Source organism: Alternaria hordeiaustralica (genome assembly GCF_023758085.1).
Source record: "Alternaria hordeiaustralica strain BMP 2776 chromosome Unknown scaffold_12, whole genome shotgun sequence".
Taxonomy (NCBI): Eukaryota; Fungi; Ascomycota; class Dothideomycetes; order Pleosporales; family Pleosporaceae; genus Alternaria; species Alternaria hordeiaustralica.
The window spans coordinates 312,196-334,005 of record NW_026056784.1 but is presented as its reverse complement, the minus strand read 5'-3'; the positions used below and the strand labels follow the sequence as shown (position 1 = coordinate 334,005).

At 53.0% G+C, this 21,810-nt stretch overlaps 7 protein-coding genes across 7 annotated transcripts; 3 read left to right on the top strand and 4 right to left on the bottom strand.

Moving 5' to 3' along the window:
- Positions 1-379: 379 nt before the first annotated feature.
- VPH1 (H(+)-transporting V0 sector ATPase subunit a) lies at positions 380-3,074 on the top strand (the record flags this gene model as incomplete). Its single annotated transcript, XM_049388965.1, has 3 exons — positions 380-508; positions 594-2,685; positions 2,737-3,074. 3 exons carry the CDS (start codon positions 380-382, stop codon positions 3,072-3,074), a joined length of 2,559 nt encoding a protein of 852 aa, XP_049243239.1.
- Positions 3,075-4,363: 1,289 nt separating this feature from the next.
- J4E84_006374 (uncharacterized protein) lies at positions 4,364-6,322 on the top strand (the record flags this gene model as incomplete). Its single annotated transcript, XM_049388964.1, has 5 exons — positions 4,364-4,451; positions 4,812-5,246; positions 5,296-5,468; positions 5,522-6,201; positions 6,253-6,322. 5 exons carry the CDS (start codon positions 4,364-4,366, stop codon positions 6,320-6,322), a joined length of 1,446 nt encoding a protein of 481 aa, XP_049243238.1.
- A 5,737-nt stretch (positions 6,323-12,059) lies between these two features.
- J4E84_006373 (uncharacterized protein) lies at positions 12,060-13,674 on the bottom strand (the record flags this gene model as incomplete). Its single annotated transcript, XM_049388963.1, has 3 exons — positions 12,060-12,228; positions 12,280-12,728; positions 12,817-13,674. 3 exons carry the CDS (start codon positions 13,672-13,674, stop codon positions 12,060-12,062), a joined length of 1,476 nt encoding a protein of 491 aa, XP_049243237.1.
- Positions 13,675-14,380: 706 nt separating this feature from the next.
- J4E84_006372 (uncharacterized protein) lies at positions 14,381-15,418 on the bottom strand (the record flags this gene model as incomplete). Its single annotated transcript, XM_049388962.1, has 1 exon — positions 14,381-15,418. The coding sequence occupies one exon, from the start codon at positions 15,416-15,418 to the stop codon at positions 14,381-14,383; it is 1,038 nt and encodes a 345-aa protein (XP_049243236.1).
- A 417-nt stretch (positions 15,419-15,835) lies between these two features.
- Positions 15,836-17,709, top strand: J4E84_006371 (uncharacterized protein; the record flags this gene model as incomplete). The annotated part of the gene is made up of 5 exons (XM_049388961.1): positions 15,836-15,965; positions 16,129-16,637; positions 16,715-16,904; positions 16,984-17,263; positions 17,334-17,709. The coding sequence occupies 5 exons, from the start codon at positions 15,836-15,838 to the stop codon at positions 17,707-17,709; spliced, it is 1,485 nt and encodes a 494-aa protein (XP_049243235.1).
- Positions 17,710-17,753: 44 nt separating this feature from the next.
- J4E84_006370 (uncharacterized protein) lies at positions 17,754-18,944 on the bottom strand (the record flags this gene model as incomplete). The annotated part of the gene is made up of 2 exons (XM_049388960.1): positions 17,754-18,886; positions 18,941-18,944. 2 exons carry the CDS (start codon positions 18,942-18,944, stop codon positions 17,754-17,756), a joined length of 1,137 nt encoding a protein of 378 aa, XP_049243234.1.
- A 1,408-nt stretch (positions 18,945-20,352) lies between these two features.
- On the bottom strand, positions 20,353-21,597 carry J4E84_006369 (uncharacterized protein; the record flags this gene model as incomplete). Its single annotated transcript, XM_049388959.1, has 1 exon — positions 20,353-21,597. One exon carries the CDS (start codon positions 21,595-21,597, stop codon positions 20,353-20,355), a length of 1,245 nt encoding a protein of 414 aa, XP_049243233.1.
- Between the last annotated feature and the right edge of the window lie 213 nt (positions 21,598-21,810).

Sequence of the window (21,810 nt, the reverse complement as noted above, 5' to 3'; positions counted from 1 at the left end):
AAGCAGCACTGTATCGGGGTGGGAGGGACGTCCAGCAGGCGAATGCCTGTGCAAGGCTTTGTTGCTCGCCAACTACTTAGATAAATAAATATTGGTTTCACCACCACGATCTCGCGATGGCGAACAACATCAGATCTCATTGTTGCTTGTATTGCTTGTGAATTGCTTTTAGATGGTGAATGGGTGTGGTTGGCATGGATGCAGTAGCGGGGCTTGGCGCGTCAAGACGCTAAGAGCTGGCACTGGGTTCGCCGCATCATCATCGCGCAGGCGTTCGAGGCAGCTCTCGCTCCATCAACCTCCATCTCGCATAACCCGCCCCCATCGAATTCCGGGACAAGCACACCTCCCCCGAAGTCTTGTCTCCCGATCCGCCATCATGGCGCCCAACAAGGACACCATGTTCCGCTCCGCGGACATGTCCTTGACCCAGCTGTACATTGCCAATGAGATTGGCCGCGAGGTCGTCTCAGGCCTCGGAGAGCTTGGTGTCATGGACTTTAGAGATGTGAGCACAGGCAGACGTGTTCTGGAGCTTCTCTGGCAGCTCTGGGACGGATGTGATGGCATGGGAAGCTGACAAGATGTGCTAGCTCAACGCCGATACGACCGCCTTCCAACGTACTTTCACCCAGGAGATTCGCCGCCTCGATAACGTGGAACGCCAGCTCCGCTACTTTCGCGCCCAGATGGAGAAGTCGGACATCTCGATGCGCTCCATCTACGACTTCAACAACCCCTTCACGGCGCCTTCCGCCTCCGAGATCGACGAGCTCGCGGACAAGAGCCAGAGCTTGGAGCAGAGAATCTCTTCGTTGAACGAGAGCTACGAGACACTGAAGAAGCGCGAGGTGGAGCTCACAGAGTGGCGATGGGTGTTGAGAGAGGCTGGTGGCTTCTTCGACCGGGCCCGTGGTCAGACTGAGCAGATTAGGGACTCTGTTGATGATGACGACGCGCCGCTGCTCCAGGATGTTGAGCAGAACGGACAGGGTGACACGGGTGCCGAGCGCTCTTTCACCGTCATGAACATCGGTTTCGTCGCTGGTGTCATTCCCCGCGAACGCATTGCCGCGTTCGAGCGCATCCTGTGGCGTACTCTCCGCGGTAACTTGTACATGAACCAGTCGGAGATCCCCGAGGCCATCATCAACCCGGAGAACAACGAGGAAACCAACAAGAACGTCTTCATCATCTTCGCGCACGGCAAGGAGATCATCGCAAAGATCCGCAAGATCTCAGAGTCGCTCGGCGCCGACCTCTACAGCGTGGACGAGAACAGCGAACTCCGCCGCGACCAGATTCGCGAAGTCAACACCCGCCTGAGTGACTTGGCTAGCGTCCTGAAGAACACCAAGTCTACCCTCGATGCCGAGTTGACCGCGATAGGACGCAACCTCGCAGCTTGGATGGTCGTCATCAAGAAAGAGAAGGCTACCTATGAGACGCTGAATAAATTTTCCTACGACCACCAGCGCAAGACGCTCATTGCTGAGGCATGGGCCCCTACCAACTCCCTCGGTCTGATCAAGTCGACCCTGTCAGATGTCAACGAGCGTGCTGGCCTGTCAGTTCCCACCATTGTCAACCAGATCAAGACCACCAAGACGCCACCAACATACTTCAAGTCGAACAGGTTCACAGTGGGTTTCCAGACCATCATCGATGCCTACGGAACGATCAAGTACCGCGAGGTCAACCCTGCGCTGCCAGCCATCGTTACGTTTCCCTTCATGTTCGCTGTCATGTTCGGTGATGCCGGACACGGTGTCATTATGCTTCTCGCAGCTTGCGCCATGATCTACTTCGAGAAGCGACTTGAGCGCAGCAAGCTCGATGAGTTGTTCTCCATGATGTTCTACGGTCGTTACATTGTCTTCATGATGGGTCTCTTCTCCATCTACACCGGTCTTCTATACTGCGACGCTTTCTCTCTCGGACTGCCCTGGTTCAAGTCTATGTGGGTGTGGGACAACGACGGCAAGGGCCCAACCTCGAGCCGTGTGGAAGGTTACACCTACCCCTTCGGTCTGGACTACCGCTGGCACGACACCGAGAATGATCTGCTGTTCTCCAACAGTTACAAGATGAAGCTCAGTATCTTGCTCGGTTGGACCCACATGACCTTCTCCCTGATGTGGTCGCTTGTCAACGCTCGCTACTTCAAGACCAAGATTGACATCTGGGGTAACTTCGTTCCCGGTATGATCTTCTTCCAGTCCATCTTCGGTTACCTCGCCTTTACCATTGTGTACAAATGGTGCATCGACTGGCCTGCGCGTGGCGAGAGCCCGCCCAGTCTGCTCAACATGTTGATCTACATGTTCTTGAGTCCCGGTAATCTCGAGCAAGGCACCCAGCCGCTCTACCCGCATCAAGCAGGCATTCAAGTGGTTCTCCTATTGTTGGCGCTTGCTTGCGTTCCCGTTCTTCTGTTCCTCAAACCGTTCTACCTCCGCTACGAGCACAACAAGGCTCGCGCAATGGGCTACCGTGGCATCGGCGAGAACTCGCGAGTCAGCGCGCTCGACGACGACGACGAGAACGGTCATGCCAACGGACGTGATAGCTACGGAGACGACGACGACGGCATTGCCATGATCACACAGGACATTGGCCACGGCGAAGACCACGAGGAGTTTGAATTCAGTGAAGTCATGATCCACCAAGTCATTCACACCATCGGTAAGTCTTCCACCTCCATCCCATACTACATCCACTAACACCGTCTTCCAGAATTCTGCCTCAACTGTGTCTCCCACACAGCTTCCTACCTCCGTCTCTGGGCCCTCTCCCTCGCCCACCAACGTCTCTCCATCGTCCTCTGGGAAATGACCATGAAGAACGCCTTCGCTTTTACCGGCGTCGGCGGCGCCTTCATCATGGTCTTTGTCTTTTACTTCTGGTTCGCACTCACGGTTGCTGTGCTGTGTGTCATGGAGGGTACGAGTGCCATGTTGCATTCGCTGCGTCTGCACTGGGTCGAGGCTATGAGCAAGCATTTTATTGGTGACGGTGTGGCGTTTGAACCGTTTAGCTTCAAGCAGTTGCTTGAGGATGAGCCTGTAGAGTAGTTTGCTGTTTTGTTTTTTGCGATGTCCTTTTCCTTTTGTTTTTCTGGGTTAGTTAGGCGGTGCGGCTGTAGGAATATGATGAGAGTAATTTTGCATGTCTGTATATAGGAATGGATATTTTTACTCCGTATTACCTCGTGTCGCTGAACTTGAACATTAGACTAATTCGGTCCATGTGGTTTGGAAGAGACATGGTGTACCGGAAGTATTCGGTTTGTCAAGAAATTCTGCTTGGACAGCACACCACTCTGAAACTTGAATCAACTCCTTTTTTGCGTGAATTCTCTCACGAACTGCTGATCGGAGAGTTTCGGGTCTTGAGTAAACCGTGTGCCTGGCCCGCGGACAGGAAATATGAGTGGGCCCACGATCGTAAGGCTGTTATTGTGGCTGGGTGAGGCATTATTCCCCTTGGGCGCCACGGAACCGCGGATCAGCGACCAGTGTTACAAGCCTCATATCGGTGATGACATTTGCAGCTGCAGCTGTGACATCTGGCGGTGCTGAGGCGTAAGCTGACAGGGGGCTGTTTGGCCACATCTTTGGAGGGGTCTGCATGGGCAGCAAGCATGACTGGCTTTCGATGTCGCTCGTCGTGCATGGCGTCTTCTCCACGCCAATGCCGACCTGCATATCCGTCCCATGTGGCATGGACTAAGTTCTTACATCGGCCTCGACGCGGTCGGCAGCACTAACTACCGTACGCTACGCATACCGTCAGGCGGTGAAGACAAGTTACCCAGGATCAGGATGAGGCTTTGTGATCTAGAGGCTAAAGGCACGCGCCGATCCGGGACGTAAGCCTCCATCATCTCCGTGAGGCAATTGATTAGGGATTAGGAATTGTCTGAGCAACGTCGCAAGGCATTGTCTGTGTTATCCCCGGTGGCTGAAGCAGGACGCGGAAGAAGGAATGTTACATACGGTATTGGGGCTAGCTACGAATAGAGTGAGTACATGTGCAGTTGTGGATGCGTGCATGCATGCGTTTGTGGGTGGATGCCCTACCTGGCGTGCGTGCGAGCGGCGTGCGAGAGGGCGACCACGACACGCGTGTTTACTTCGTACGGCGAGTTATAAAGGGCCGATGCGCCTTACCTACCCTACATACCCAAGTTATCTATCCCTTGAGCCCCTCATTTCTTGAACATTGCTCGCTCTGTTCTGTTGATACCACCTGCCGTCTTTCCTTCCACCCACCCCACTACGCAGATCTGCGCACCCACCCCTCCATCATCGAAAGCTAGGCAAAGCTTGATTTCGCGCAACCACCAAACTCTACACACACGATGTCTTTCTCGGCAGACAAAGTCAGTCATCTCAAGGGCGCGTTCTCCCAGAGGCGCTTCTCGAGTTCGAAGGATCCTAGCGAGAGTGGTACGTATTTACCTACCCGTTTGTTCCTCCCGCGATTGCCCATGCTACGTCATTCCTGAGGTGTACAACCCAATGGAAGTGGATCTGAGAAAATTGGGGGCGCCGCGCTGCTTAAGATGGGGGTTTGGGGAGCTTAGGCATTCCGATGTTACCGCTTGAGGTTCCTATCGGTCTTTTCTCCAACTTTTGCGTCTTTTTTGGAGAGTCTTGTTGGAGGTGCCGTTGTCTCTTTAGCCGCTTTTCTTATCGCACCTCGTTCCTTGCGTTGTTCCTTGCAGCCATGTCGCATACCAGACACGAATCAGGTCTCTATAAGCTGGGAGGATATATGCTAAGGTCGCGATTGCTAACACATCGTAGAACTCGGATCCTCCATCCATCGCCAATTCCGCCAGTCGCACGAAGGCCACAAGCCACACGCCGGTCTCGACGCTACACGCGCCTCCACAGGTGTCGTCTGGACATCCGAACAAGCCTATAAGCACGGTTTCCTCGAACACCCAGAAGAATGGGCAAACCTCGGTCAGGGTGCGCCTGAAGTCGACGACAGCATCAAAGGCTGCTTTGAGAGGCCGAAGGAGGTCGATATCAGTGCCCATGGCAGAGAATACGGCCCAACTGCCGGTATCAGGCCGCTGAGAGAGGCGGTCGCGACACTATACAATGAGCACCACCGCAAGTGGCGCAAGAGCCAGTACACATGGGAGAATGTGTGTATTGTGCCTGGTGGACGTGCGGGTTTGATCCGTATTGCTGCTGTGTTGGGTAACTGCTACTTGGGCTTCTTCATTCCTGGTATGTTTAGATTGGAATCGCGGGTTGTGGCTGGTGCTAACGAGATTAGACTACACTGCGTACAACGAGATGTTGTCGCTCTTCCGTAACATCGCTGCTATTCCCGTTCCCCTAGGCGAGGCCGATCAGTACCACATGTCTCCCGACAAGATTGCTGAGGAAATCGCTCGCGGTACCTCTGTTATTCTCACATCGAACCCGAGGAACCCGACTGGCCAGATGGTGAGTAGCCGTTTTTACAAACTGTTGTGAGGTATACACTGACGTTGTACTAGGTCACCAACCCCGAACTCGCACAAATCCAGAACATCTGCCGAGACCGCGCAACCCTGATCATGGACGAGTTCTACTGCGGATACAACTACACCACCAACTGCGACGGCACCGTCATCTCGGCCGCCGACAACGTCGAAGACGTAGACGAGGACGACGTACTCATCATCGATGGACTCACCAAGCGCTTCCGCCTCCCCGGCTGGCGTGTAGCATGGGTCATCGGCCCCAAGGAATTCATCCAAGCCATCGGCTCCTGCGGTTCCTACCTCGACGGTGGCTGCAACGTGCCCTTCCAAGAAGCCGCCGTAGAAATGCTCTCACCACCCCGCGTCCGCAACGAAATGCGCGCTCTGCAAATGCACTTCCGCACCAAGCGCGACTTCGTCATTGGCCGTCTCCAGGAAATCGGCTTCAAGTTCCCGTACATGCCCAACTCGACCTTCTACCTCTGGCTCGATCTGTCGAACTTGCCCGAAGGTATCAACGACGGTTTGAACTTCTTCCAGGCTTGTCTCGAGGAGAAGGTCATTGTTGTGCCTGGTATTTTCTTCGATTTGAACCCTAGCCGTCGCAGGGATCTGTTTGATTCACCGTGCCATCACTTTGTTAGGTTGAGCTACGGACCGAGGATGGATGTTTTGGAGAAGGGACTGGATTCTATTGAGAGGATTGTGAAGAAGTAAGTCTACACCGAGACGTAGGATTGCGGGACTATGCTAACAATCGATAGGTACAGGGAAGAGCCCCAGAGGCATCGGGCTGTGGCGCACAGGCCGCGTGGTACTGGAGCACCCAACTAGATGTCCGTTGGAGGCGACATGCGTAGGTTGGACGATGTGTGGATTAGGAAGCCGATGTCGACTTCAATACAACTTACCGTCTTCACTTTGCATTTATCTTGTGAGTATGTGTGCTGCTAATCTGCTAATCTGCTACTTTGGTGGGGTTTCCTTCTCCCTCTTCTGACATTGATGAATACCGCAACCCGCAGTCCGGTCAACACTCATGAGAACAGCTGTTTCAGCAGCAACGAATCAAAAGAATGAGAGAGTCCTTATGTCAGGCGTTGGCTTACTTGCGCTCCGTCTCTTGGCGAGGCTATGTGGGGGTCAGCACTATACCTCAACGCGAATCGCTGAGGCTAGAGGGGTAATACTGCATGACTTCGCCTCCTTGACGCCGGTTTCATTGGCCTAGGTTTCTCACAACTGTGAATGCTGTGGCACTCCCGGCGGATTGGTTACATTAAAGTGTTGTTGTTATCGGACAACATGCAACGAGCTTTAGCCGGTAATTCGGGGGCATCATCGGTGTCCGCCCCAATCCATGTTTATCATTCTCTTTTACTATTACACGGCCTTTGATCTCGTTCTTCATATTCTGTTCGGTCTCTATGCGAACCACCGACTTTCAGGAGCGAAGATGGCCACTATTCACACATCCATCTTTACGAGTTCGAACGAGTGGAGCATCAGAGTGCCTCCCAATTTAGCTGCACTGACAACGTTCTTCGAGCCTCCGGCCGGATGCTCAAACAAATGGACGATCCGATCAGAGGATGGAGGGACTGTTAAGAGCGGATGGGATGATTCTTCGGACAGAGGCGTGCCAACCGACTACTACGCACGTTGTAGCCCCTACAATCTCACAACTGCACAGTACAGTCCCGGGATGTGTTCGTCTGGTCAGGCTGTATTGAACATCACCGAAGCTCGGTTCAAAAGCTCCACGCTTTGGTGGGGAACATGCTGCGATAGGTTGCCATTCCCCTATCTGAAGACTATCGAGTTCAGACAATGCTTACATTTACTACCAGGGACATGACAGTTCCTCAATATGACGGAGCCTGCGCAAAGGCGATTACATCATCTATGATGGTTCTTACACCATTCACGAGTGTAATGAGCGAAACCATTCTTTGTGATTTTGAGCACTCCAATTCCTGGTTTTCCACCTTCACTGTGTCTGCTCTGGATATGACACTAGAAGTATGCGAAGTGCTTCATGAGAATATCCAACAGACAGAGATCATCACTTTTAGGCGACCGACTGCGATCTCCTCTGGTTCAGCATACGCAAAGCCATTCATAGTCTATTGGCAATCTCGCGATCTATCTCTATTCCCTACGGATTACGCATCGTCACTAGCATCAGTAATCAAAGTGCCTTTCGACAGTGCAACTTCAGCGCTGTCGAACGATACAAATCCAACATCAACACCTTCACCCGCCAACTCCAATAGCAAACGCCCCAGTCTGAACCCTGGAGCAATAGCCGGAATAGCTATCGGAATTGGCGCATTGATCATAGCCGGTATCGTTGTCCTCCTGTATCTTTGGCGAAGACGAAAGCAACGAGAACGTCTACAGCACCCGGACGTGCCGGAGATGGAAGGAAGCTCAAGAGGGCTGAAGCGCTTCATGGGTGGGAAGTGGAGAGCTGAGACGGACGGAACTTCACAGCCGGTAGAAGCTGGATCAACAAGCGTGAGGATTATTCCGGGGCCGCCGGTCGAACTGGATGGTACGCAGAGGGAAAGAGATTCGCAATCGCATACATAGGTATTGAAAAGCAGGGATGCGGTACACGCGACGCAGATTGACAGATTGGGAACGATTGCGCGAAAGCTTTTACGATTATGCTTCACGAATGAGAAGCGATGACCGTCGACTGGACACCTTACAAACGAGAGAATACATCTTCCACTCAAACAGGGCCCGGTTTCGTTTCGCGCTCGTCATCGACGTCTGGAGGTTTTCATGGTGCACAGCCTGGAGGGGCTCTCGTTAGACTTTATCGACACAGCAGCCTGGCAGTGTAGCATCCCTCAGCCTCATGCAATCACTTAGCCACTGCTGCTGCTATATCTTGGGCAATTGCGGCTGTGCTTCGTTGATTGGCCACTTCTCTTCTGTTTGGCACTAGTCAATATCCACTCTATTTCCGGAATGCGCATCTCCATCCCCCTGCATCGCAACCTCTAACATCTGTCGTGCTCCCATCTACCATCGACTTTGCCTGGATAGGCCTGCTCTATGATGTGGGTAAAGAGAATAAGGCGTCCAGTTCGGCGTTCAGTCGCATCCATGGGCCTACGACTAATGACTTAGATGATCTCGCAGCTTGTTACCGGTTTCCGATACGGTGTGGGGGCCAGCCTTGTGATGCGGCAGGGCTGTTAGGTGTTACTCTGTGGCTTCGGGCGGGACAGCGCGACACCGCTGATAGGGTCCGCTCCGCCTGACAAGGCTTGCTTGTGTTAGTAGGCTGGTTATGAGAGGTCGCCGTTCATCTGGTGGCTGCAGGCGGGCCACCGGTCAGCCATGTCGGAAGATTGGTGGCCGCCCCGCAACCTTCAAGTCGCCGATGTCTCAACTACTATGCGCTCGATTTCGAGTTCATAGTTCCCGTGCTCCCAAGCCCTTTCTCCTGAAACGTTTTTTCTTGCGCTCAGTCCGACTTCCCATCAACATCAAGCATGGTGGTATCCAGCATAGCCATTGTTACGGACCTTGCGCAATGGAGCAGTTCAGGTCCATCTGGCGATCCTCCCCCTCTGACGACTAGATATGATCCTAGCCCGGGATGCGCGACTCAATGGATACACAATCCTGTCAATACCACCAACATCCGAAGCGGAGACAATAACCTTGTCTGGCAATCCACAAACGGAAACCCGGGTGGTCGGACGGGTATCGCAAGCCTTCTATCAGCGAACTACTGGAAGTCTTGCCGCCCTTTCCTCCAGCCGATAGATCAGCCTTATTACAGCCCGGGAATATGTACAAGCCAACAAACGATAGCTGGTATCGAGGAGCAGCGCTTTGGCAGCTCGCGAAGGTGGAAAGGATGGTGTTGCGACAGGTTGTTTGCCCACGGCTGAATCCGAATCTCTAAACCCGGGCTTACGTATCCACCAGGGGAATGTCCATGACAGTTCTTGGACAGGACTGCGAAGGCGAATTTTCGACTCCTAGGACTGCGCTCGCAAATTTCACGACGACGATTATAGACCAGTGGGATAGGACTCAAACCGTCTCTGGCATTGACACAGCAACGAGGTTTTGTACAAGGTCAGGCGGTTCCCAGACTTGCGCAGATCAGACGACGCTGCAGAGGCCGACTGTGTTATCTTCTGGTATGGCTTTTGCTACTCCCTTCGGGGTGTATTGGGAAGAGAAGGATTTGTCGAACTTTCCTACCGAGTATGCTTCGTCACTCGCGTCCCTAATTGACACTACATTTGGAGGCAACAATACGACTGCAGATCCATCGCCGGACTCAAAAGATGATGGCTTAAGTCCTGGCGCTATAGCGGGCATAGCCGTCGGGATAGGCCTATTCGTTATTATCGGTGTCGTCAGCCTCTTGTTCTTGAGGCGAAGGAAAAAGCAGCAGAGAAAACGTCTTCAGCAGCCGAACGAGGTGGAGATGGATGGAAACTCGCAAGGGTTCATGCACCCTGTGGATACTAAATGGAGGGCTGAGGCGGATGGAAGGTCGGTGCCCGTCGAAGCTGGGACGGGAGGTGTGGTGCCGCGGTCGCCGGTGGAGTTGGACAGCACGCAGCGGGAGAGAGACGGTTGAGGATACGGAAAAGAGAAGGGCGCTTTCATGATGGCAATTGAGCGATGCCTATCGTTCTCTTGAGTCACTGTTGCTTGCATACCCGTCGTGCATGCAACAGGACTGCAGGTACCCTATTATGGCATCGATCACCACACAAGGCGCACAGGGTATCGTCTATACTCGTTTGTGGAACTAAACAATGCATACCCTTGCTCGTCTCATGCGATTCTGCGCTCGCGAAGTGCATTGCAACGAATTCGAACTGCAAAACCTACAAGCTTCCGAAGTAGCCAACTCGGGTACTGTATTTTTACATTTTGTCTAGTAAAAACTGAGGACAAAGTACAGGGAAACATTGGATCGGCCCGTCGTGTAGTACAGGCTGCAGCTCCTGCATGGAGTTCACATATACGCGCCGACAGCTACGCCGCATATTGCGGCGTAGCAACGCTACCAATCAAAAAACAGTTCGATGCTTGTCGTTTCTCCACATTTGAAACCAAGTTTCGTATCGCTGGCCAAAACCTTCGCGTTCTCTTTTGCCCCGCACATACTGCACTGTCTTCTTTTCTCTACCAATTCCACTTATCATGAATTCATCAGTTGCTACTGTCACCTTGCAGTCAAATTCCTTGTACAGCGACATCAGCCCGACGTCTTTACCGCCGCTTGTGACTGTATTCACTCCTCCAGCGTCATGCTCGACACGCTGGATGTACCTCTCGGGTGGTGACAATGAACAACTCTTTAGTGGAATAGACGTGTCGATCAGCTTTCCTGCAGCTTTCGACTCATCTTATTACTCAGATTGTAATCCGTACGGGACAACACCGGTGTATAGCCCAGGAATGTGCGGCCATGGCCAAACCCTCGCCAGAATATGGGAACTCCATCTCGGGGATGACCTCTATTGGCAGGGAGGTTGTTGCAACGAGTAAGCTATATAATACTGTCCCATGTGAATCACTCATTTAACTATATTTTAGCGACATGATCAGCGATCCTTCAGTGCGGATGTGCAAAAAAACCGTGTCGGAAACCACAACTGTGCTTGCTCGGTTCAACACCACGTGGGTCGATAGCTCTGGACAGACCTCCACGTTTCTCCATGTCTTCGACAAAAACACGGTGTTGTGCAGCACCGGGGGATGCACGACCGTTCCTCTAAAGAGTGAGACGGTGATTTCCTCAGCTGTAGCTTTCGCTTCGCCGACCTTCGTCTACTGGCATTCTAGCGACCTTGCGTTCTTCCCTGAGGATTACGCATCTTCTCTTGCAGCCGTGATGAGTGTTCCATTTGGCAACCCTGCTACACCCTCCTCGCTGCTATCGACCACGCTGTCGTCAACCGATTCCTCTTCAGTGCCGCCAAGGGCCTCGCCAAGTCCAAATTCGGGGCTAAGTCCAGGCGCCAAAGCCGGCATCGGGGTTGGAGTTTGCGTCTCTGTCATAAGTGGTGTCGTCTTCCTGTTGTTTTTATGGCGAAGGCGGAAACGACAACGACAACAACAGAAGGATACACAGCAACAGGAGCAGGAGCAAGAGACATCCGCTCAGATTGGGGTCGCAGAGATAGATGGAGATGCGCGCGACTCAAAACGCTTTGTAGGTGGCCATTGGAGGGCTGAGACCGATGGAACGTCGGCTCCAGTCGAGGCTGGGTCGACGAGTGTGCACATCATATCTGGACCGCCAGTGGAACTAGATGCCACCCATGCAAGAGATGGGGGTTAGGCCAAGAAAATCCATGTAGGATGTTACACAGGAATGAATGAGACTCGGGAGGAGCGAGAAGTAGAAGCAGAGCTCATTGAGAAAAGCACCTGAGCAGACTTGCTGATGTTCCCGGAATAACCACGACACGGTCAGTCACAAAGTATGAGAGCACCATGATGAGGGGAAAGCAGAAACAATGATGCGATAGTGTAATGTCGAAACCAATATGAATGTTAGGTACATATGGCCTGTTCACAAAGTATAGCGGAAAAGAAGGCCGGGCCCGTTCGCGACACCCTCCAAACCGACCGCTTGGTCAGACTTGCGATTCAGCTTCTGTAGCCAGAAGCGCAGCACCAATGACGCAGTCGCGCAGCAAAGTAACGCTACTGTCAAGACGATACAGCCCATGCGGTAAAGGCTAAATCGCTGAGTTAGTGACTGTTGATCTGGAACATGACATGAGACTTACGGTGCGCTCCACGCGGGATATAGGTAAGCAGTGGCGATGTTTGTCGCATTTGACACAGCCGTCGCCAATGCCAGTGTAACAGCCCTCTTCGCCTTTGGTCGTGCGACTGTCGCAGAGACCCAAGGCAAGATAAGCTGGAAGGCAGAAAAAGATCCCATGGCCTGCAGGAACATGGCGAAGTAGCGAGGGCCAGTCTGGTATGTTGACATGGAGATGATCTGACCAACCGCGGAAATGACGCATGCGGCAACAATATGGAAGCAATGCTCGCCGGAGCGCCCAGAGTGCCACGAATTCGCGACCGAGAAGATGAAGGCTAGGAAGTAAGGCGGCGCTGTGAGTAAGAGCGTTTCAACGCGGGGGAAGCCGAGTGTCTGGACGATGGATGGGAAGAAGTAGGTGAAGCTCATGGATACGACGGCGCATGTCTGGATGAAGACGAGTAATGGCTAGAGGTGGCATTCGACATTAGCAACGCGTACTGGTTTACGGATTTCGATTCTCGACACGCAATGATAAGATGAGAGAGATACGTACCACTTTCGGATCGGAGAAAGCCTGTTTCAGTCCGACGAAGACCGATTCATTCACTTCATCTGCCACACCATCATTCTCGCGGTCAAGTCGCCACTGCGCCATAGCAGTCTCTTCGAGCGATAGGAAGGAGGTGTTCGAAGGATAATTCGGAAGAAGCGCATATCCAGCAAAGGCCATAACGATCGTCAGAGCCCCCTCTAGAATGAAGATCCAGCGCCAAGATGGGTAGCCACCAAGACCCTCCATGCCGTCGACGATACCCGCTGCGATCAATCCACCAAAGGCTGACGATAGAGTGTATCCAGAATAGAATGTGGCGATACGACTTGGTAGTTCTTTCCGCGTGTACCAGCACGAAAGGAAGAAGATACACCCAGGAAAGTACGGTGCTTCCGTTACACCGACCAGGAATCTCAGTGCGACTAGTCCAGCGTGGTTCTGAACGAATCCTGTAGCGCCAGACACGATCCCCCAGATAATGACGACCGTTGGCAGGTACAGCCTAGGCTTGAAGATGGAAAGAAGCATGTTTGACGGAATCATCATGGAGATGTAACCAGCCCACAAAACCATAACTGCTGTCTGGTACTCGACATCGTCGATACCCAGTGTAGCTTCCAGACCTCCGAGGCGTGCGTTGGCGATAGCATTCCGATCAAGGACGTTGAGCAAGAAGAGGACGATCAAGATTGGTAGGGCTCTGAAGTCGATCTTTCGTACAAGTTTCTTCTCGAGAGCGGTAAGTTGCTCAGGCGTGTGGTTTCGCAGGATCTCGGGGACGGAGTTGTGAGATTCGTTTGTAGCTTCGATGTATTCGCATGCTACATCCTTCTCTAGGGAGTGCTTTTCGACGTCCATGGTGATGGATTGGAAGAGGCTTCGCGGTCGTGAAGGCTGGGAGAGTAGTCAGAGGGCGGGAGCGTAACTGACGCTACCTACCCCACGAATCTGGGGTAGACTACAATTTATATTCCCACCTTGACCCATATAGTCACGTCGTCGTCTTACCTGCTGGTGTTGGCTAGCTTAGTGTGGGATGAGATGCGGGGGTTCCCGCATCTAGCTATGTCTCCCGGCCGGGTAAGGTCGTCCATGCAAGTCGCACATGCATAGCAGTTGTAGTGGCCAGCCAAGCCTGGTGATCACGGCATTTTGGCCGAGACATACTGGGCTGTTGCTTGCATGCTAAAGTATCGGTCTTTGAGCGAGTTGGCAATGATCTGGATGAGAGATGAGGGGAGGACCGGGGATGCGCCGATCACGGTGCTTTATGTATAGCCGAACAGGGTCGTGATGGAACGTGCCGACGGGCAGCATGTGCATTCAGTCGCCGGCAGTGCGTAAGGCTGTACTGCATACGATACGGGTGTCAACACAGAACAAGATAGTTTGTGTAAGATAGTAGTGACTCGATTATTGGAACGCGAAAGAAAGACCCCTGGCATGTATCTTTGCAGACCTAATAGTCTCTACGCGATGATTTGAATGCCATAAGAGAGCGCTGCTAGAAACGGTAGCATAGCGACTGTGTTGATTTTCCAAATGAATCGTGGTTCGTCATATATTATGCTGCGACTTCTACAGTATTGACATGTACAGTCTCAATCTTCTGGCTCGCCTGCCCGGTCCCCTTCACACTTTGTTTCGGTGCAAAAGCCTCCACATAATCTCGAACGATCTGGTCAAACCCGGTATCTCTCACGAACCCAAGATCCAGAGCCTTAGTGTTGTCGAACTCAGCAGGCCATGAGTATAGAATCTTCTTGCACGTCGGTTCGTCCTTCATCTCAAGCAGCTCAAGCTTGTCGCTACCTCCGACCCTCGCAAGGGAGTCCATCATATCCTGCACCGAGACGCCGATACCAGGGAAGTTGAGGCAGCGATCAAACTTGGCTAAGCGGTTGATGTCGAAGTCTGTAGCGGCGTAGACGAGATTTTGGACTAGAATGCGAGGAGAACATAGCCAATGTCGCCATTGCTTGTCCTCTAGTGGAATGACACACTTGATGCCGTTCATCGGTTCGCGGATCATACCGCTGATGAAAGAACTTGCTGCAGCGGTGGGCTTCCCTGGCCGTACTGAGACGGTAGGGAAGCGAAGTGAGATGCCGTCGATGAAGCCACGTCGTGTGTACTCAGTGATGAGGTACTCGCACATCATCTTCTCCGCACCGTAGCTCGTCTCCGGCGTTGGCATCTGAGATTCCGTGACGGGTAATGTGACGGAGTTGTTGTATACTGCCTGACTTGATGCGTATATTACTCTCGCTCCTGGGCATGTTTTCCGGATAGATTCGAGTAGTGCGCGAGTAGCATCGAAGTTTGCTCTCATGCCCAGCTCGAAATCGGCTTCTGCGCCTGATGACATGATGCCATGGAAGACATAGACGGCCTCTATGTCTTTGGTAACGACTGCATCTGCTTCTGTACACAAGTCCGCCTTGATGGCTTGTGCTCGTGTTGAGGATCGCGCATCTGATGGGATGGGTGGTTCGATGATGTCGGTGAGGATGAGTGAATGTGCTGCCTTCTCGTCGTCGAGCAGTTTCTTCGCTACGAGTTGGCCGATGAAGCCGGCGGCTCCTGTGATAAGAATGCGCATTGTGATTTTGATGAACTGGGATAGTGTGAGATGACATGCGGCTCTGCCAAACAAACTTTACTCATATACGAATCACGCTTCGCAACCATCGGAGCGGTGCTTCGGCCGACTGTATGCCCTTATGATGCAGGCATGTTGCTCGCGACACCTTCTCCCCTCGGTTCATTGTATCCGTCATGATTAGACGCTTGATAGCGTTGGTGGTGTCGGCCGCGGTTGCGGTTGCCAGAGGCTCGTCGCTGCCAGCGAGCCATCGGAGTTTCGCCGGGCCCACTTCTCCGCAGTCACGTCGGCAGATCGACTAGCGAGGTGGCTGCCGCGCCAATTGACAGCCTCGCGAATAGTACATACGTTCCGAAGTTATTTGCATGTTTAGTCCGATCAAATTGTCGCGAACTATTGTTGCACGTTGACAAAATGGAGGACAGACCCGTTTCCGTAGAAGAGATCAAGAAGCATGCCAGTGAACAAGACTGTTGGATAGTGGTTGATGATGTGGTCTGGGACATAACAGAGTTCATACCGAGCCATCCTGGTGGCAATGAGAGTGAGTGCATTCAATTCTGTTACTCAAGTCGAGAGTCATGCTGTGTTTGGGGGTACCTAGAAGAACTAAACTTTCTTGCCAACCCCTTCTTGGGGTCCTCACTACAACACAGCCAGGTCTAGACAGAATCTTTCTGAATAGGCTACCGCTGACAATAACCCAGTAATTACCAAACACGCCGGTCTCGACGCGTCCCTAACCTACAACTCCGTCCACTCACCCACTTTGATTAAGAAGACTCTCGCTCCAGGCAAACGCATCGGCAAAGTGTCCTCCTCAACACCCTCCTACGACCTCCTAAAACCACCCCCAACAGAATCCGCCCAACCGGCCCTATCAATTGCCTCAAAGCCGCCTCTCAGCAGTTTGATAAACAGCTACGACTTCGAAGCCGTCGCCGAGAAAGTTCTGGGTAAGAAAGCATGGGCCTTCTACTCCAGCGGCGCCACAAACCTGGTGACGCGAGACGCAAACAAGAGCATGTTTGATCGGATATGGTTTCGACCGAGACTACTGAGGAACATCCGGCATGTGGATACGAGAACGAAGATGTTAGGGCAGAGCGTGGAATTGCCGTTTTTTGTTAGTCCGGCTGCGATGGCGCGGTTGGCGCATCCGGAGGGGGAGAAGGCGTTGGCGAGGGGGTGTGAGGGGAGGGGGGTTGCGCAGTGTGTATGTTGACTCGTTCCTTGGTTTATGGGTTGAAAGATGGGAAGGTGAGAAAGATGGTGTGCTAACATGATCTGCAGATCTCAACAAATGCATCCTTCACCATGCAAGAAATTACGGGGAGTGTGAAAAAGGATTCCATACCCTTCTTCTTCCAACTCTACGTCAACAAAGACCGAAAAGCATCTGAAACTCTCCTAAAAGACGCGGAGAAGAATGGGATCAAGGGTGTGTGGTTCACTATCGACGGACCCGTGCAGGGGAAACGAGGTATGTCCTACCTCATCCTACCAAACCCTCCTCTCTGCATCTCCAGCACCCGGAGACTGATGCTAACTCCGTATCACAGAAGGCGACGAGCGCGTAAAAGTCGAATCCGCAACCTTCGCCAAAGCCGCCATCAGCGGTGCGGCCGCCACAAACGACAAGAAAGGCGGTGGCCTCGGTCGCACCATGGGCGGCTACATAGACGACACGTTTAACTGGGACGATATCGCTTGGCTGCGCAAAGCAACTAAACTACCCATCGTAGCGAAGGGGGTACAGACAGTTGAAGACGCGGTGCTAGCTGTGAAATACGGCTTAGATGGTATAGTGATAACGAACCACGGAGGTAGGAATCTGGATACGTATGTTCTCTTAACCTTCCCTTTCCAAATCCACAAAATGGTAGAGTGGTTTGCTAACAAAGAACAACAGTTCCCCACCCTCCCTCCTAACCCTCCTCGAAATCCGGCGCCACGCCCCCGAAGTCTTCTCCAGCCTAGAAGTCTACCTGGACTGCGGTATCCGGCGCGGAACCGACATAGTAAAAGCGCTGTGTCTGGGCGCTAAGGCCGTGGGAATGGGTCGGCCGTTTTTGTATTCGCTGACGTATGGGCAAGAAGGTGTGGAACACTTCATCGACATTATGAAAGATGAGCTAGAAACGACGATGAGGTTGCTGGGTATAACGTCGTTGGAGCAGTGCCATCCGAGGTATCTCAACTTGGGGGATGTGGAACATCTGATTCCGAGGGATTTGGAGGGCGGGTTGCCGGAGATACCAGGGAAGGGTGTGAGGGCGAGGTTGTAAAGTTTGTGTGTGTTGGAGAACGGAGTGTTGATTCTAACTCTGGCTTATTCAAAGTCGCCCGACTCGAGTGCCCTTTTGTCAGCTCTCTCCTCCTGCATCTTCCTCTCCCTCCTAAACTTCTGATCCAACCCCGCAGCCTTCAGCACCGCAAACCTCACGTGATCAACGCCCAACCTCTTCCCTTCCACCAGCGTCTCCGCACTCACACCTAGAATCTCTCCTAGCGCACCGCCTCCGACCGGCGGCTGGATGTCGTACTTCAACTTCTCCATCGCTTTTCTAAGTTCCTCGGGGCTACCTTTAGGAGACAAGCGACGCAGCACTTTCCCATCATGGCGTTTGATCTCTTTGGCAGCGGGAATGTACAGTTTGTCTAGCTTGGAGAGGATGACTTGGTGACTTACACCAGCCAAACGCAGCGAGGCGAGCAGGGAGCGGTCTTTATCTTTGATACCGTGTTCGGCGTCGATCAAGAGGAAGACACGGCGGAGTTGCTTGCGGTTGGTGATGTACTTCATGATTTCCGTACCCCAGGATGCGAGTGAGCCTTCGCCATAGCCGGGCATGTCGACAATAGTAAGGCCGCCGAGACCGACGATCTTTTCGCGGTCTTGGCCTTGTTTCTTGATGGTTACGCCGTTGCCGGCGCCGAGACCGTAGAGGTTCATTGTTTTGGTGAAGCCTGGGGTGGATGAGGTACGCGCTAGTAATGCTTTGATATCGGCGTTTACGACGGCGTTGAGCAACGAGCTCTTGCCGACGTTGGAACGACCGACGAAAGCTACCTCGGGGACATCAGATTCGGGGAAAAGACGGAATTGAGCTATGCTCCTTAGTAACTTTGCGTTCCGGCCGTGGGTAGTGAAGAAGTGGTTTGCAGTTGTTTTCTGTGCAACCGTAGGGGGAAAGGTATCCCAGTACCAATTGAAGTCTTGCAATTTGTTGAGATTGAGCGAGAGCGAACTGATTGGTGTCTCAGGCGCTGATACTAGTGTTGTCTCGGGCTTTGATCGTCTGCCTAAGGGCGCTGATGGCGCAGAGGGTACTAGCTCGTCTTCGAACGATTTCTTACGACCAGCAGGAAAATTCGTCTCCCATTTGCGAATGACAACGCTCTTTGGCTTTTTGATAAGAGGTTTGTGAGGTGCGTTCATTTGCGCTAGTTCGATTTCTTTCCCTTCTTCTTTTAATTGTTCCATCTCCGACTCTCTCTTGTGTCTTCGGCTCTCACGCATTGCTCGCATTTGTGCGGTGGTCATGGGCGCATCTCTGTTTTGTTGCCGTCTCTCTCGCATCGTAAGAGGTCGTGGTTCATTCGCTACTCGTTCAAGGTCCTCCGCAGACGGTTTTTGCTCGTCCGTCAATTCTACGCGCAGCTTATTTTCCGTCTTGCTCATATGCAATATACTGCGTGTTGGCGCCGTTGGCCTGAACTTCGCTATCGCATCGCCCTTCCAGTGCTTCCGTATCCGTAATCTCGCATTGGGCGCATCATCTTGAGATGCATCGGTGGTCTGTAGGCGGACTTGCGATCGCGCGAGGGGTGTGGTATGTTGGCGCGATAGCCGTTGTATGCAATTGCGGCATACGTATCGTGAGCTGGGCGGTAAGTTGTTCATCACGTTCGTACAAGAAGACGGAGGAACAGTGGTGGTGCACCTGAAGTTCACGGCTGGTCAAAGCTCTTCCGCATCTTTTCGCCGCAGCACTTCCGTGTGGTGAACTTCTCCAACATCACCACATCGGCAAACCACCACATCCTGAAGACCACGATCCCTCTCCGATACATCTAATCTCCCAAACCAAACCAACTACCTCCACCGCCCACAATGGTACCACCCGCCAGCCCCCAAATCCTCTCCATCTACCGGCGCCTCCTCCGCGAACTCCCCTCCACCCCCCAATTAACCCGCACCCAACACCAAAAGCTCTCCGCACCTTCAAAACTGCAGCAGCGCATCCGCTCGACACTCTCGCAACCGAACCCTAATGCCAACACGCAAAGTCAATTACAACAGGCGGAGCAATTCATACAATATGTGCAGGCGCAACGGATGCATTCGACATTGCTGGAGCGGTATAATCCGGGCATGGGTATGACAGAGGAGGAGAGGGTTAGATTGAGCGCGAGGAGGGTGGGCATGAATTTGCCGGTGGAGTTTGAGGAGGAGGGTGGGGAGAAGGCTTGAAGATGTGGGATGGGGTTGGCTGGAGTGAGATGGATGCGTGCGAAGTGCGATTTCAGACATTGGAGGGCATGATGGCTGGAAGGATGACGCGCTGATAAAGTCTACAAGCGATGAGGGGTACAATACGGAATCACTGGCATCGCGACACGAAACCGGAGTCTTCTCGGATGAAATGAAGAACACTGAGACGGACTGGCACATGGAGATGGAACTAGAAATGTGCATATGCAATGTACGATTAGAATTGTACAAATCTATAAACTCAAACTCTTAACACAGTAATCCGACCCTCAGTCGACCAAAGTCTCGTACTAGTGTCGCCAATTAAGGGTATGCTGCTTTTGGTATACATAACTCCGTGTTCGCCATACTCTTACACGCCAAGGCGCATATCCTCTTTTTGCTCGTGAAAATGCTTTGCGAATCGTCTCCCATCTATATCCGGTTGTGACGCTCAGTCCTCAAACTTGAAGCCCTTGCCGCCAGAGGTATCAATCATGCCACCCCTGTACGAGCCCCTCTTTCCCTTGTTCTTCTCCTTGGTAAAGCCCTTGCCCTTGGTGACGATCAACTTGGCGTGCGCGCGGTCGGCGTAATCGTAGGAAACGTAGGCGTTGCTTGCGAGGTTGGGGTCGACTACGACGTCGGGCTTGATGCGCTGGAATCGGTTCTCGACGTGGCTTCGCTTTGACTTGGGAGCGTCTTGCGAAGGAGAGCCGGCCTTGCGCTTGTTGTTCTTTGGCTCGGGGGATGTTGCTGGCAGAGTCTGGGACGAGTCGCTGCCAGAGGCCTTGCGCTCGAGCGCGGCTGGTTTCTTCTCGTCGTCGCTGTCGGAGTCGGAGGAGCTGTCCGAAGAGCTGTCCGAACTGTCGGAGGAGCTAGAATCGCTTGAGGACGAGGGTGTGGCAGCCTTCTTTGCGCTCTTCTTGGCCTTCTTCGTCTTGGCTGGCTCTTCATCAGAGTCGCTGTCGGAGGAGCTAGAGTCGCTGGAGTCGCTAGAATCTGAAGAGTCCGAGTCGCTTGAAGCAGACGATGATGAGACTGAAGCGGCCTTCTTGCTCTTCTTCACCTTCTTGTCCTTCTTCTTCTCGGCTTCTGATTCAGAGCTACTGTCGCTTGAGGAATCGCTATCCGAGTCGCTGGACGAAGAGTCGCTGGAGGCATCGGACGAGTCGGAGTCAGGAAGCGGGACGTTGGCGGGCTCTTCTTCAGAGCTGCTATCGGAGTCGCTCGAGTCGCTGGAGGAGGAAGCGGAGGAGGAAGACACGGATTTGGCCTTCTTCGCTTTGGGTTTCGCCGGCGCGCTTTCCTTCTCAGATTCGGAATCGGAATCTGAGCTGGAGCTGGAAGAGTCGGAGCTAGAGTCGGATGAACTCGATGAGCTGGAAGCATCGTCCTTCGCAGCTGCCTTCTTTTCAGCGGTCTTCTTGGCCTTCTTTGGCTTAGACTCGGCCTCAGACTCGCTGCTTGAGTCGCTGCTGGACGCGCTTTCCTCCTCGTCGCTAGCCTCAGAATCGTTGTCGCTCATGGGCGACGCACACCATCGGTCAAACTCCTCGTCAATCTTGGTGACAGCATCCTTCTCGCCCTTCTTCTTGAGGAACTTCTTTACCAGCTCAAGCTGCGGAATTTCTGTCGATGCAGCCTTCTGCTTCTTGTCGCCGCTAGACTTCTTAGAGGCCTTCTTTCCGGTAGCCATTGCGCGCGATACGTGTCGTAAATTGTGGAATGCGGTGGTGGAGTAGTGGTGTTGGCGTGAAAGGTAGCAGACGTCGCGCAAGAAAAAAAGTACGGTAGGCGGAATGGTTCAGCGCCCCGGCTGCGCTAGGCCCTAAACGTGATCCTTGTCCCGCGCGCCTGCCGTCTCATATGGAGTACACGACGCCAGACGTCCCTCTCCGCACACCACCCC